Raw genomic sequence first — 16,299 nt, 5'->3', positions numbered from 1 at the left:
ATCCCTGAGTTGAAAGTGTGTCAGATGCCAAAACACCGTACAGTTGTTTCTAATACTCTGAGAGTTTCACAACTCTAGAAAGGTATTTTGGTTATTATTATCTTTTGTCACAACAACAGCAGGAATAGGCTGTTCACGCTAAAGTAATTAACCAGGATTTTGCCCTTGCATGTATTGCAGTGCCTTGTAGATGACATGGCATGGTGTTGCAGCCCCATGCGTTGGCTCCCCCTCTGTGCTGAAGGACTGGCTCCATTCAAATGAATAGGAGGGCTCAGTTTCCTCATGCAGGACTACTGTCTGTCTGAATGTTTGTTTCTCCAACTAGAGAACAGAAAGGCTTAACCCGATTCCACCGCTAAATTCAAAAAGATCAATTAGAGAATGTATTCCTCGCAGACTTCTTTTCAAAATCCCTTCGTTTACCAAGATATAATAATTTTCACAAAAAAAAAAAGGTGTGCTCATATTGCTTCATTCCAAAACTGCAATGCTTGTTTACTTGTTAAAAGACTGCCTTTGTTATTCATAAAGAATGACATGTTTACTGTTGTCTTGTTTTAATAATGCTCAGAGGAGAATAAGACTGCTGGAGCATTGCTGTCAGTATTGCAATCCAATAAGACATTTTTCTAAATTGTGAGTCTCTCTCTCTCTCTTATTCCTCACTGACATCAGTGTACAACAAAGCATCTTCCTTTGATGAAGGCCAGTGTTTGTTATGATGGTGGCATACCACTGGTGGCAAAGTTCGCAGAAAAGGAGATTCATATAATAGTCAGGCAGAGTCAGAGTGTCCTCAGGGACGTGTAAATGCACATCAGTATGTGTTTATAAGTGTGTGTGTGTGTGTTGCAGGTCAGAAGTGCTGACGAGTGTGCACACCACTTATTAGATACTATAATCTGCGAGAGTAAATCTTGTTTTTGTTTGTTCTGGCAAGTGCCTATCAAAGATTACTTCAGGCTCATTACACCAGTTGGGTTGTGTTATTCGTGTGTGTGTGTGTGTGTGTGTGCATAAGAACCCACTCATATTGATGGACCAACAAGATCGATCAGCTGGGTTTAAGTGTGAAACCAACCGCACCCTCAGGAGATGGGAGAGAGATCGTACGGAAGGCTTGGCTATCTAATGTCAAAAAGTCAAGCTGACTTTACATAACAAGGATTTTATTAATATGCAAAAGCCAAGAATTCACTTCTCCTTTTTCTTTAGCATATCCTATCCTAACTGATTGCCATCTCAGTGTAACCCATTAAGCATGGTAAGATGTACGTCTAAAGCACTGTTTGGCTTTGGAGGCTTTTCTGCTTCTTCAGTGATGGATTTATTTCCAGCAGTCTTAACTCTTTTTTTTTTTTTTTTTACCTAGTTGGGTGTTGAAAATACTGACTTGAGGGATCAATTTACTCCTGCTGGATGGGAGCCAGACAGAACTCCAGTCACCCCACAACTATGTGTTTTTTACAGTAGGAGTGCACTTGCTAAGACCAGGTTCAACTCCAAATCGCTCTCTTATAGTGGTGTTTTAAATTGTTTTTGAAAGTAGTGCCTCCTTGAAATGGTCTCTGCTGGCAACACTTTACCAAACTCAAAAGAAATGTTTGTAGAGAGACTGACATGCAGTTCATCCAGGTTTGAGCAGTAGTCATGCTTTGAACTGGCAGCAACCCAAACATGAATGTTTTTGTGTGGCTTTAAAATCATTACATTCCAAAATCAACTCAAATCTTATTATTATTAAGTAAATGGTGTATATTTTGATTTTTGTTGTTTATAGGTAAACACAGACACAAAGGTACACACAAGCTAAAAATACAAGCTTCCTGCAGTTATTTTCCTTAGCCAGGAAGTGTTGATTTTGGCGAGAGATCCTTGTAAATACTGAGTCTCAATTCCTTGGCTTCAACTTTAATAGGCACTACACAGCAGGCAACTTGAACAGCAAAAGGTGTTGTATTGCGAGCATCAGAAGCTTAAGTTGCACTCCTGAGGCTTCTCTTTCCTGTGACACCATTTAATCAGTTTACTGGATCTGGTCTTGTGAAGAATAAAAACACCTATTCTTTAAATCTCTAATCACAGTGTTGCAGTCACATTGAGCTGCAACTCCGTGGCTATGAAAGCCATCATGTGAGTTGTTCTGTTGCAGGAATGACTTTGACTTTAACTGGTGTCAGATTTGCATCTGAAATGAATGATAAGTAGTCTCAGAGCGTCCACAGTCGGGCAGAGGAAGAAAGAAGAGAGAGAGAGACTGAGAGAGGTGCTTCACTCCCTGGTGTCTTCCCCGCTGCTCTGTGTTCACAAGCCTTAAATCAGGATTTAGTACTGCAGCGTTAAGTCCGTCCACGTCCATCTGACAAGACTAATCTTGTGCTAATTACAGTGAAAGGAACTCCAATTAGCACCGACACATGGGATTACATGGGAAAATGAGGAGAAATGTTTGTCACCTGTGATCCTGTCACTACGTCCCCTGCTGCAGTTGTGAATATGCTGATAGTAGCGTCTCATTAGAGTAGCTTCCAGTTTGGAGCTAGTCTTTCCTATGTATAATAATTTTCTTCATGTCTGTATATTTGGGTTTTATCGATGTGAGAGTGGAGCATTGGGGAATGTTGAACTGTAATGAGTCTGTGGTGCACGCTGAATTTCAGCCTCTCTATCATCTTTAAGTTTGCTTAAATGCACGTGTGACTGAATACAGAATATGTGCTTCTACAGCTATGTGCTCTATTAAGTGCTGTTTTTTTCCTTTACCTTTATGTGCAGCCAAAAAATGGATTTTTCATACCTGTGGGGCTGTGGGACCTGAAGGCCCAACTCCCACTCAGTGCCTCAACTCCTACAGGAACAGCAACGTCAACGTGACAGTAGGCACCCGAGGGCCCTTCAAAGGCATTCAGATGTGGCGGGTCCAGGAAACTGGCACCTACAGGTAGGGCTGTTGCCAAAGTACAAAGGCCTCAGAGCCTTAACATTAATATACACCCACTCTGTAGCAGTTGTATCTCGGTAGATTGCGGGGCCAATCATTAAGTACGTATACACTTGGCCACATGCACACTCTACATGCAAACAGTATACAATACACAGTTAACCTCTATTTCCTAGGTATCAGCACACTCTGTGTTTTTCGCTACAATGCAGACTCTTCTTCACGCCTACCTCCACTCCTCTGTGCATCAGCAGTGCATCAATCTTCCACAAGCAAACAGAGAAATATTACTATCAGATTCTTGCAGGAGGGAGCAGAGGCTCGAGTAATGGCAGCTAAATAGCATGATTCACTGACTCTAAAATTCAAAACCTACCCACATCCATGGCTATGTTGGTGGCCTTTGCAATACCGCAACAATCAGCCTTAGCACCTTGACCTCAAACTGTATTCTGCTGTTGGATTAATGCTGTAAAATCCACTACCTTGTGCACAGATCAATATTCCTCCTGTAGGCATTCATGACAACATGAGACATTTAACTTGGATTTGACTTGGACGGTTCAAACATAAATGTCTCTGAAAGCTGCAGGCCTCCCACATCAACACAAAAACAAACGGGGACATACAAACACATACCGCCAAGCTCAGCCAACCCTTGAGTCTTAAAATACCTAACTAACAACAGCGTGGACAGAACCATCTTAACACATGTCCCAAAGTTTTAGAAAAACACCTTCTGTCTCCACACAAACTCCAGACTTGTGGTCTTGATGCGGCCTGGTTTAGCTGGCAGAGCCTGTAAATGAAGCTGACAGACGGCCACAGAGATGAATATGCGCTCTGCATCTCCCAAAAGTCATTAGGCAAACAGCTGAGGTAGCTACTAAGCACCGGGCAGTGTTCTCTCTCTCTCTCACCACCAAGCACGACCACCAGGGAAGAGAAATATCGAAGCGCTCCCAAAAACCAATCAAGTTGTTTTTTGTTTTTTTTTCCTGGCAAGAAAACTGGAGCATTTTAAATTAGAGTCTTCTGCTACAGAGGTGTCTGTGTGCCCATGCACTGATTTTGTGTATGTGTGTGCTTCAGAACAGTCTACCATGCTAGGTCAAAATATTTTTTATTAAAAACACCCAGGGTGAAAGTGAAAGTGTTATAGTGATTCCTAATTAATTTTGGTTTTATTTAATGTTGCGCAGGAGGAATGCTCGGGGACTGTTTATCAGCTTCAGGTTATCTCTGATAAACACCTGCTGTACAGCTTAGAATATAGAATAAACACCTTTGTCCATATAAGCCCCTCCAAACCAGATGGAAACACTGAAAAATTCAACCAACATCACCAACAAGTGTGTTGTGTGTGTGTCTCTACATATTTGTTTCTGTTAAACCCCAGGATCACAGCCTACGGCGCAGCTGGCGGTCGAAGCGTAATGGCCATGAGCAGGTCACATGGTGTCTACATCACAGGGGACTTCCTACTGAGGAAGGGCGAGCTGCTTTACATCCTGGTGGGACAGCAAGGAGAGGATGCATGCCCCAATGTAAGTCTGTCTCATGTTTGTTTTCTCGAAATGATGCCAATATAGTAAAAGATTATTGTTTTTTATAAATGTATTGTTAATAGTCTTTTATTATTAAAAGTTATTTGGGATAATAGCAGAAAGGCTCCTTTTCCTCAGCCAGCTGGATGGGCGAGCCCCTGTCTGTGTTTGATTGACAGCAGCTGACAGCAGGTACTATGTGTGTTGTAGCCGACAAAAACAAATGCAATTTAATTTCAGTTGGACCTTGATATGATCCGGTGATCCTCCCCATGGACCCTGAGGGGGTTCCTGGACCTCACTTTGGATACCCGTGCTCTAAATTGTAACGTTTTATGGGGACCAACGACTGTTTAAATCTGCGGTTGAAGCTTTCAGCGATCTCCCCATTGTCTCTCTAAAGTTTACTTGTGTTCTTTTGCCAGGGGTGGCTGTCATCCATTATGCTCTGGAGTTTCTTCACTGGCAGCAGAGCAGCTTACTTCCCCTCACAGTTCACAACACTGAGACTAAAACCCCCACAATCCCTCTAGTCGCCAGTGACACCATCCATCATCCATTATTTAAACGTTTGAAAACTAAGGCCTGTCCCGCTACTGAAAATAGAGGGGAATGGCTTAGTTGCCAAATTTTGGCACTTACTGTATGTTTTATTAGAGAAGGAAAATAACAACTGATTCTGAAATGTTTGACAAAACACAGTTATAAAATTCAATTATTTTTGTGGAATTCCTACATTGGTGTTTTAATGTCCTTATGATATACAGTATTAAAGGTCTAGTGTCTGACATTTAGAAGGATCTATTGGGAGGAATGGATAGTGTAAAATCACCTGAAAATGAGAATCGTTGTGTTTTTGTTGCCATAGAATGAGCCATTTATATCTACAGACGTTTCAGGTTGCCTTCCATGGAGCCCACCCTGTTGAACCTTAATGGACAAACTAAACACTGGCTATAGATAGGGCCTTTCACAAGCTTCACGGCCACCGTACTGTCTCCTATTCTCTCGGCAGCCCGTTCTTATTACGAAGTCGTCAAATAGAGATGCCAGCATTTCTCAATTAGTTGAAATATGAAACTTCACTGCTAGATGCCTCTAAATCCTACATACTGATCCTTTAATGATAATACATTGTCACTGGGGGAAGGTCAGCTTAATTAATGAACTGGTTGGAGAAATTATCTCAAAACGACAAGTGCATTAGAAAGCATTAAACAAGGAACAGACACCATAGAAATAAAAGAATAAAAAACAGTAAAAAGCTAAAATTAAAATCAAAACAACCTTTAGATGAAGTGTAAATAGTTACATGTGAATTATAAGATAATGTTGATTTAGCTTCCCTTGTATTACAGTGGTTATACCTGGACATGAGGCAGTTCAAGTGCCTCTTGTGCTTTGTGGCTTTATTTTCAAGAGGCAGAACGTGTAGCTTAGCAGGTAGCGGTCCTCACCACTGTCATCCAGTTATTAGTTTTTACCTGTATGTCTTGAAGTGCTCTGCACAGACAGTAGAGAGGGACTGGGCTGTTCTAAAGTGAGGCTGAAAGTCATTTAAGGTTCCTCTTATTTCCCCTCAGTTCTGACAGCAAGAGGCAGCAGCTCTCTCCAAAGGGTCGCTCTGAAAGTGATTTGTGCTGGGGAGCAGTCTGATGACGGAAATGATACCCCCCTTGTCCTGACAAATACTCACTCTCTCTGTGCATGTCTTTCTCTTTCTACTGTGCACAGATACACACACACACACACACACACACCTCCTTTCTGTTGTTTTTTGCTCTCAGACAGAAACTCAACTTTAAAGTGAGAAGCTGCAATGACAGAGCAGGCTGGGTGAGGAAGACTCTCCCAGTACATTTAAATGCACTGCCTTTTACCCCCTCTAGCTGTCAATCACAGTGACTAGTCCCACCCCTCAGAGCTTGGGTTCAGATAGATGAGGGAGTCGAGGGAGCAATGAGCGACTGTGAGAGTGTGTCTGTGTCTGAGTGAGGTTGAGACAGAGTGAGGGGAGGACACTTCTGCCCTCTCGTTCTCATAGTAGGATTGGCTTCAGGCAGTTCAGCATGATAGCACACACAAGGCAGACACATCAATTCACAAAACCCCAGCTATGGCAAAATCCCTGCATCTCACATCATTTGCCAACAAAACGTCCAGTTCCATTTTTAGAAAGAGGATTTATCTCTGGGAAACAGAGTGGAACAGCGACAAGTGACAAATAAAAACACACAAGATAACAAAGATGACCTTTGTTATTGGTAAGCAGTAAAAATGCCACCTACGGGCCGGGTAATGGGAACATGAATATATTATTACGTACTGTAATAAAGATGGTTTAATAAAGGTGTGTTTGATGGTGAGGTTATTGGATATAACATGAATTTAGTTTAATTTTGGTGAAAAACACACTAACTCCAGAAAATCCATCTCTATTCACATCTCTATGTGCAACATAATGAACTATTCACTATATATATTGAATTAGTTTTTGTCACACCTATCAGCCTCATTTACTTCACTTAAACTTCAAACTGAATATAAACCAACTCCAGAGATGTCTTATTCAGTCAGTAATATCATCCCATCAGTGTGAGCAGGAAGCTGTTCTACAATTATTAATACAGCCATGTTCTACAGATGTACAGTCATGTAAAAACTGAGTGTAAACAGGAAATCAGTAACCTTAAATCCCACTGGAATTGTCTTTATAAGGGGGAACTTTGGCCCTCGCATGTAAGTTCCTGCGTACCTGCGTTCCTGCTTGGTATTTGCTCACCATTATAATGCTAAAACCTTCGACTCACAGCAGCTGGGGTTTGGCAACTGCTCAGCCTTCTCATACACAACTGACATCCCTGAAAACAATTCTTGTGTGAACTGACATCTCTCTCCCTCCCCGCAGTCCAACGGTATGCTGAATAAGATCTGCCTGGAACAGAGCAGCCCGATGGTGAACAAAACACAAGTGAAAGGGGGCGGAGGAGGAGGTGGCGGGGCTACGTATGTGTTTAAGGTAAGAAGGTGCTGAGGGAATAATGCTCTCAGTGGACAGGGAGATATTTTTATACCAGATATTCAGGAACTGCACATAGTTTTACAGAGATCTTGATTTGTATGACATTCAAGTAAAGAATATCGGTCCAGTTTGTCTGTTGCTAAACAGTATACATATAACACAGTTATGGGAATATTGTCAGCCCAATGTACCATTCAAACAATTTATATCATTGAGTTAATATTAGTGGCTTGCTGTCACTCATTATAGCAATGATAATGAAAGAGTGGAGCTGAAAATCTACCAGGGACACAAGTTATTTTGGTGTCACTGCTCTCATCACTGAACAGATAAGCTGACCAACAGGCCAATCTTCCACATGCCAGCCAGCAGCCAGTTAGCTCTGCTTAGGAGAACTGATGGCTCCAGCATTATAATTACCATGCAAACATGAGATGGTGTTAATCTTTTCATCTACCTCTTGGCAAGAAAGCAAATGAGCATATCTCTCAAAATGTTGAACTATTCTTTTGAAGAGCAGATAGCACTACATAAATCTCACTGTAAACAATAATGACTCAGGTGGACAAAGGACTGTACATCCCCCTCATCATTGCTGCTGGGGGAGGTGGACGTGGCTACAGCAGCCAATCAGAGACCCAGCTGGAGCAGAGGGACTATGATCCCAGCCAACCGGGACGCAACGGGAAGTCAAATGCTGCAGGTATTCTACACACAGCTTTGATGTGTGTGTTAATTTACATGTTCTAAGTAAGCTGGACCTTTATCATGTATGTATGCATGGTTAGAAAATATATACCCGGATTTATGCATAAAACGCTTATACACATTTATGAGTACACACTTTGTGAAAGAGTCCCATTGCGTGGTGTGTATGAGATATTGAGACGTTGATATAAAATGACTGAATAGATGAGAGTAGATGAGTAATACCCCATTACACTACTGTAGTGTGTGTGGCTTATCTTTCACCATTTTATGATGAGAAAAGCTGTGTCTATTCTTCATGTTCCCCCCCTGCATGTACACAAAGTAATAAGCCCAGTTTACAGAAAGCCTAAAGTGGAAGTGTTTATTTGCATGTCTACCTGTACTTGTAAACACATCAATTTATCCTGGAGGTGTTTACTTCTGTCCTAATGCATGACTTTCATACACTTTTCTACCTCTGTGTGTTTGTGTTTTGGCAAAAAACAAAACACAGTGTGGCCCTTCTCATGATTATTCATATGGAGCACTGTGTCCCCTGTCATTGCTGGGCACAAGTACATGCTTCGCTCTACCAGTGTATTGCTACATCCATGCTCACTGCAAGTTCCATTATTCATGTGCTCGGAGTTGACGAGCAGCCCAGAAAACATAAGATATTGATTTTTACATCTTCACAAAGCCAGGGGTTTTCTTTTGAGGAAACTCGGTGAATGAAAAATGAAATATTCAGCATGTCTGGGGGGTTTTGTTGCTAGTGTGGTGAGAAGTGGGGTTTTTTGTTTGTTTGTATCTCTCAGGCTTCACAGAAGAAGAAGGAAAATGAAAGGGGAAATTAAATTGGCTAGTGCTGGGGAGTATGGGAGGGATTAGTTTTAACTTTATTAGTTATAACTTTAATCTTGTTTTACCAGGTCTCTTTTAAGGGGACCAGTGTCGTTATCACTAATGGGGTATTGCTGTGTGTCTGTGTCTGTGTCTGTGTGTGTATGTGTGTGTGTGTGTGTGTGAGAGAGAGAATATAGTGTGTGTGTCTGTGTGTGTGCCTATATACATACAAATGCATTCCTGCAGTTAAGCATCCTTTTTACACAACTTAGACCCATTTCAGAACTCTCTCTCTTTCCTTCTGTCACACACACACCGATTCCCCACAGAGCTGCATAACTCCACATCATTGCAAGGTTGTGTTGTGTTTGTTGACAGGTGGAGGCGGAGGTTGGAACGACAGTGCTCCCATCAGTCAGGGTGGCAAACCGCTGGTGCTGGGAGGTCAGGGAGGACAGGCCTGTCAAAAGTTCTGGCAGACCCACGGCGGCTTCGGGGGTGGCGGGGGTGGCTGTATGTCCGGGGGCGGCGGTGGAGGCTACAGAGGTAGAGGGCTTTTTTCTGGAATGGCCAGACATTGTTTAATAAATAAATTGTCTTGAGCTGTCAGGTATGACCCCAATCTTGTAGTGCCATTTGTGCTTTATACTGAATGTGACAGGGTGAAATTTTATAGATCAGGGATTAGGTTGAATCCTAGAAACAGCTGCATGTCCATGTCCATGGATTAGACCATACATCCTACACAGTTTTATAATATGACACCTTGTGTTTCTTTGTAGTAAATCATTGAGCAATTTAAGATAAACTTTAATGATCTCCAGTAGATAACTGGGGCATAACAGCAGTGGGAAGTACACAGCATAATGCATGAAAAGAAACAAATATAAATAATAAGAAATATAAATAACAAGTAATAGGCTGGAAAGCATAATGCAAATAACTGCTAGATTAGGATGCACTGGGACACACAAGGATAAAAAGTGTGAAATATGTAGATACAAACATGGAGGACGATCAGTGAGCCTGACTGGGATTATAGCTGTCCTTAAGTGTTTCTGTCTAGGTTGATATATAAAATGTGCTTTTAAATGTTTTTGTTCAATTCCCATAGAATATACCATGTGTTAATTAATATAGGGATGGTACTGAGAATTTGTAACTTTGTTTACCCTCCTGGTTTCTAGGTGGTAACACCTCCATAGATAACAATACCAAACATGACGGTGACGATGGCACGTCCTTCCTTGGCCCCGAGGGAGAGCTCTTCCTCTTTCCTCTGAAAGGTAACGTGAAAGCATTCTAGGCAGCGTTTAAAAACACAGACAAACTAGTCAGCAGTCAATCTGCAGTCAAGAAATTTGTATTCAGCATTTGATACATTTGTATTGTCTGTAGGTGAGAGTTAATGTGTTTGTACTTCACAGAATGATGAGAAAAACAGTTTTTGCTATTGATATTTTAAATTAGTTTTTGTTGTGGTACATCTGGTTTGCTTTCTTCAGTACAAGCTTTCACAGCACGTAACTAATATAGATTTGTACTGCAAGATGAGAACGAGTTGCTTCACTCTGTGACGTCAGAAAAGGATATTGTAAAAATGTACAGCAGATATGGAGGCAGGAGAGTCTGAAGACATGCCTAGATTATTTAATTGATTACAACGCTTCCAGAGGGAGACGAAGATCGCCTCAATAAATCAATCTAGTGTAAACTTGTTGACCCATTCCTGCTATATCCTTCTTGTACATTTGAAGTTGACAGGCACTAAAACAAGTCTGACTGAAAATGTTAGTTGTAGCAATAAGCTAGTTGACCATCAATACAGCATCAAAGATTCCCTCCTCATTCAGCTCTACAGAAATAGAAAAAGGGTAAAATGTGAAAAGTGAAGTGCTTTTTAAAATAGTCTTCTATTGGGCTGTGGTAAAGTGCACACTGATATCTCTCTCCCATTGAGCTTTAATAGGGGTGATGCTGTCTGGTGAGGCAGTGCCACTTTCAACAGCCACACTCCTCAATTTGTTATCGACCTTACTTCATTTCCTCTGAAGGAAAAAGACTTCAGAATGAATTTCAACTGTAAATAAGACAGAAATTTGGCGTTGCACCCAATTTTTTATTTAGTAAATTACACATTATCAGCCATTTTATGGCCATTTCAGCCATCATTATATGATTAAAGGTTTTATACTCCTGCAAAAGAAACGGTTCAATTCCTAAAACCAAGAGAAAGAGAGTGACCTGATTTATAATCAGTGACTAAAGGCCCAAATCATTATGATAGCATGCAGCATGGAATATCAGGTTGTAATATCTATAATTTGATAACTTAAAAGAATATGTTTTGTTTAAAGGTCTAAGGTTTAAGGGCATGGTGTTGAAATCACAAATGTCTACGCTAGTAATTTCCTTCTTAGCTTGAGCTGCACAGGCAGGATCTCGAGCTCAAATGAAAACAGCAAGTGATGCCGGACAACCCTGCTGTGTGCATTGAAAACCTAAAACAGGATCAAAAATCATTCCATTATGGACACAGACAACCAGTTTGAAATACAGTGCCCCAATCCACTGAATACAGGCTGCTTTAGGAGGAAGGAAGACTAATACTGAGAGGATCACACAGTCATCCAATCATATTGCCGTCACTCGCTGGAAGGCACTGAAGAAAACATGCATGTTATTAGAGTCCAAGAGAGCTTCAATGAATCTCACTTTATCCAGCTCCATGAAAAAGAAAATAAAGATTTTCGTGTGCAAGAATCCAAAAAAATCAATAATAAAAATCCATCAATAAGCTTAAGGGGAAAATGACATATCTGTATAAGGCCTACATAGCTTCAATAGTGGAGAAACTGTTGCATAGTGAATACAGTTACATCATTAAACAATAGTCCAAGAAATATTTGTAAAATTCAGTAAAGAAGACATTGCTACCTTCTTCACTGCAGTAGAAAAGTAACATGAAGTATTCAACACGTGTCTAAAGATCCACAGAGTATCACAGCTAGTACACAGTCAACACCTGCACTCGAGACATTTGTATTCTTCCTTGGATACCTCTCTAGTGCTTCTAGGTTAGATTTATGTATTTGCACTTATAAAGCTGATAAGAGAATGATGAGAGAAAATAGATTCTGCAGATGAGTGCATTTGCTTTGCTTACTAAACAGAACAAGCTTTCACAGACAGCCCTTAACTAATTTATGTTAGACTGATTTGTCCCTGCTCTCTGTAGTTTACAATTAAGAGAATTGGTTTCTTTAAATCTAAATGAAGTAATGGATGTTGTAAAAATCTAACAATTTATGGCAGAATGAGTAGTTGTGTGGTGGAGGGCAGAGAGTCTGCAGGTTTTCTTCCAGCCGGGACCACAGCAGACAGTTTCACTGACAAACACACCTCGAGTCAGTAAATTCATCTAGTTTAAGGTTAGAGTCAGCTGGAATGAAAATCTGCAAGCTCTCATCTCTCCATACAACATAATGACCCATCCAGGCTCAATTCATCTCGTATAGTTCGTTCATGCTGGGTAGTTCTGTTCATGAAATTATATCACGCACAAGTTTAATTTGAACAGTCGGGCTGCGGCAATAAACCGGCTGACCATTAACAGAATTCTGATGCTGATCCATGGTCTCCCAGTTTTAACCCAGTGTTAGTTTATAGGTTTAAGACCACAGCAGTAACACATACACACTAAACTGAAGTCCAGTCATCACGCCTACAGTTATCACCACATTTTCCATGTATATATTATTTTTCTTCTTGACAGTGCTGTAAACCAGGGCTTTTCAAACACACCCACTCTTTTAATAACAAACCTCTCTTTGATAACATTTATTCAAGACACACGCCTGATAATCAGACTAAATTTTGTTTTCACTATTTGAACAGAAAAAGGTGGGAGGATGTGGGGTCTTGGAGGGATTTCTATTTTTGATTCAGTTATTATTGAGATTATGATCTATATGTTTTGTGTAACTGGGTAGAGTATGCTGGGTGATAATGGTGGTGAGGATAAAAAGACATCCTTGTGCATTCTTTAAATAGGATAATTTCTAGTAAATTACATAGCAGTTAATAAACTTTTCTTTTTACTGGGAGACATCCTTGAGATGATTCCTCCAGATGATTCCTGGAGAAATCAAGCCCTGCTCATTTTGGGAACCTCTGCTCTGCCCCCTCTGTGTGTGTGTGTGTATGTGTGTGGGGGGGACGCGGGGACGCCTACAGCTATGGAAGGGGATGGTGAGGTGATCATTAGTCCAGTGCCGAACTGCAGCCATTGTGTGAGCGGTGAATGCTACGAGATCCAGGACAGTGTCCTCTGCTACTGTGATGATGACCTCATCCTGGCACCAGACGGTGTGTCCTGCATCAACACTACAGGTCTGACCCAAAGCACTGCACATACACACACATACTTTACAGTCTGCGATGAAGAACCATAATCTATTTCTCTCTCCTCGACACGAATATGTGAAATTAATCCAAATGTAGAAATGAGTTAAGCTGAATGTAATTGTACCTGTAATAGACTGTGACTCAGTGAACAGATAACAAATTAATCTACAAAAGTAATTAAGCCTGGGAGGCTCTGTACTTTATTGAATCTTTATCTGAGGAAGGGTTTTTTAATAGTGCCTTGATCATTTATAGTAATTATCAATCCGTAGGATAAGCTAACCTGTTAATGAAAATGGATATAGCTATAGCAGTATTAGCTGGTATTGAAGTGTTGAGTCGTGTTCTGTGAATTGTAATTTATCTCTGTGCTACAGTCACATAAAGCTCTTTTATCTTATGATGTCAGGGATTCAAAATAAAAGGCCTCACCTGGATACTCATGTCACATTGTACTGGATTTCTATCAGTGCATTTCATAATGGGCTTAATGAGTAAGTTCATGCACCTGGCTCTGCCCATTAGACCATGTCAACCTTGAGTAAATATCCATTTTCAAGTGCCATGTCTTCTTTGCTTAAACTGTATGTAGACAAACCCGTATGGACCTAGAATTGCCTCTCCAATAATGATTTCTGATCTGAAATAAATTCATGTGTCGGAATGTCACTTTATAATTTGAACCAAAATAACAGGGCCCTTACCATCTAAATAATAGCTTAATGACCTAGAGTGTCTCCTTGCCCTATGATTTGCAAATCTGTTCTCTGTAATGACAAGCAGTAGATAATTCTATGATGCTAGGTCAGAAAAGGTCACAATCTCAATATGGTCTCTCTCGGTGTGCAGATTTGTTCCTCAGCTTAGACAAGTGAAATGAGATCTCCCCTCGCCACTGAAAAGGAATTCACATGCACCGGCCGTCGCTGCTCCTAAGCTCTGTTGTGTCATCGCTTTCACATCATTAATTAAGTTGGGGATCAGAGCAGCGGAGTGAATGTTAATACTCCTCTGGGGAAGATAACAACTGTGGAACGCTGTTGTTTCCCCTTGTCTTCCAGAGGTAATCGTGCTGACTCCCCAGCCGTCTCTCTCCCACCTGGCGCTCGGTCTGTCCGTGGGCACCTCGGCCCTCATCGCCGCCCTGCTGCTGGCCGTGTCCGGAGTCATGATAAGTAAGTATTGATATGTCAGTCGGTAAGCATTCTTAATCGGTCAAGATCTCCTGTTGCATTGTGTGAGAGGGTGGGAATCATATTGCAAGCACCCATGTAGACAGTATATGATACTAAGACACAAATATATAAATCTTAAGTGGTATTAGCCACTGCAGGTCTAATTCTAGAGGATAATAGAGGATAAGACATTTCATGATTTAATTGTTTAGGTATAAAGATAATAATAATATATACAGATGTATTTTAGTCAGTGGATGTCAGTTAAGTCTTTTTGTTGTTGGCACACTCATTGTAAGGCAATATTTGCACCAACAGCTGAAATTACTTTAGACAAAAGAATATAAAGTCCTACACAAATAATGAGATACTTTGTCTGTTGGGGCCCTCAAATTATTAAGCAGACCAACAGGATGTCAGATTAGAGAGGTAATTAAAGGGTCACTTCAGTACTTTAGTATGGATCCTATAGACCTTTTTACAGCAGCCATTTTAACATGAAATAATAAGGTAAACACAGGTGTTAAAATTACACTTAAGTTTCTATTACATTTAGTGTAGCAGAGTCTTTTCATTGAGCCAACATGTACAATAGCGGCACCTTGACTCTGTTTGACCTGAATAGAACTGAATCTAAATTATTATCACTGATAAAACTTGTTTTCATGTCAAAATGGCTGCTGTGAAAAAAGGTCGATTTTCCCATGTTTTTGTGTATAAGTGACAAATGGGGACAACAATTTTTCAAATTGGTCCAGTATTAAGTGTCAGTGCTGCAGACGGAAGCCGCGAAACTGGCTGCAACGTAATCTCTGGGGACAAATGCGCCCGTCAAAGTACGTCCACTAAAAGTGCTTGTTTTTACCACTGACAGGCTCAAATTGCTATTCTAAGTGTCAACATTATGGAAAGGATCACTATGGGGACCTTTTTTTGAACAAGTAAGATTTTAACAGCCATTGTATTGCTGTGTTTAAAGCCACCTGTCTCCATTGACAAAAACTGTAATTTTACCTCTACCATTTAAACTCCTAATAATAACAATAATAATTATAATTATAATAATAATAAAAGTCACCAAACAGTCTTTGCTAGTCTTTCCATCGTTCCAACAATCACCTGGCTGGCTCTACACTCTCTCATGATTGATTCCCCTCTCACTCCTCTTCCAATAGCATTAGAATTAAAACACTAAAGTTACCCTCTAACCTTTAACACTCCAAGCCTTTGACGTGGCTGGTTGAGTGCTGTTTAATGAGTTTATTTACAATGAACATGTCTGAAACCAACCAGAGTGTCTGGTCTGGGCTCAAAAGTTAATCTGAGGGCATGTGTTGTATAAACTTATTTTATTTTTTTATTTCTTTTTGGAATTACTCGGCTTAAGCAATTTGTAATTGGAGGGGAATATCACTTTTTAGTGAAATGCTTACACCTCAAATGCATATGCAACTTGTGACTAATGGTAACTACCTCACTGGGAACCACTGGTTTAGGAGAACAAAGAACAGATATGACACACAGTGACTTAACACAATGAAGATGACAACGACCAAAATGAACATGGAGAAAGTGGGAAAGTTGATACTGACCATAAAGACATTCACATTACATGAGTGCTTCTTCTTGCACTACAGACACATGTATTCTCTCTCTCTCTCTCTTTCT

General features: G+C 40.6%; 1 protein-coding gene across 1 annotated transcript in view; it reads left to right on the top strand.

The window, feature by feature from the left end:
* Positions 1–16,299, top strand: part of LOC118336964 (leukocyte tyrosine kinase receptor-like) — a 186,595-nt gene that overhangs the window by 155,848 nt on the left and 14,448 nt on the right. Inside the window, 8 exon segments of the mRNA XM_035673737.1 lie at positions 2,779–2,944; positions 4,344–4,491; positions 7,400–7,510; positions 8,075–8,216; positions 9,428–9,595; positions 10,237–10,335; positions 13,286–13,441; positions 14,518–14,631. Of these exon segments, the coding sequence (XP_035529630.1) occupies positions 2,779–2,944; positions 4,344–4,491; positions 7,400–7,510; positions 8,075–8,216; positions 9,428–9,595; positions 10,237–10,335; positions 13,286–13,441; positions 14,518–14,631 (1,104 nt within the window).

Source organism: Morone saxatilis, unplaced genomic scaffold (assembly GCF_004916995.1).
Source record: "Morone saxatilis isolate NCDOM2014 unplaced genomic scaffold, NCSU_SB_2.0 Contig3, whole genome shotgun sequence".
Classification (NCBI taxonomy): domain Eukaryota; kingdom Metazoa; phylum Chordata; class Actinopteri; family Moronidae; genus Morone; species Morone saxatilis.
Note: the sequence above shows the minus strand (reverse complement) of the source record. Positions and strands in the feature narration are given on the sequence as shown.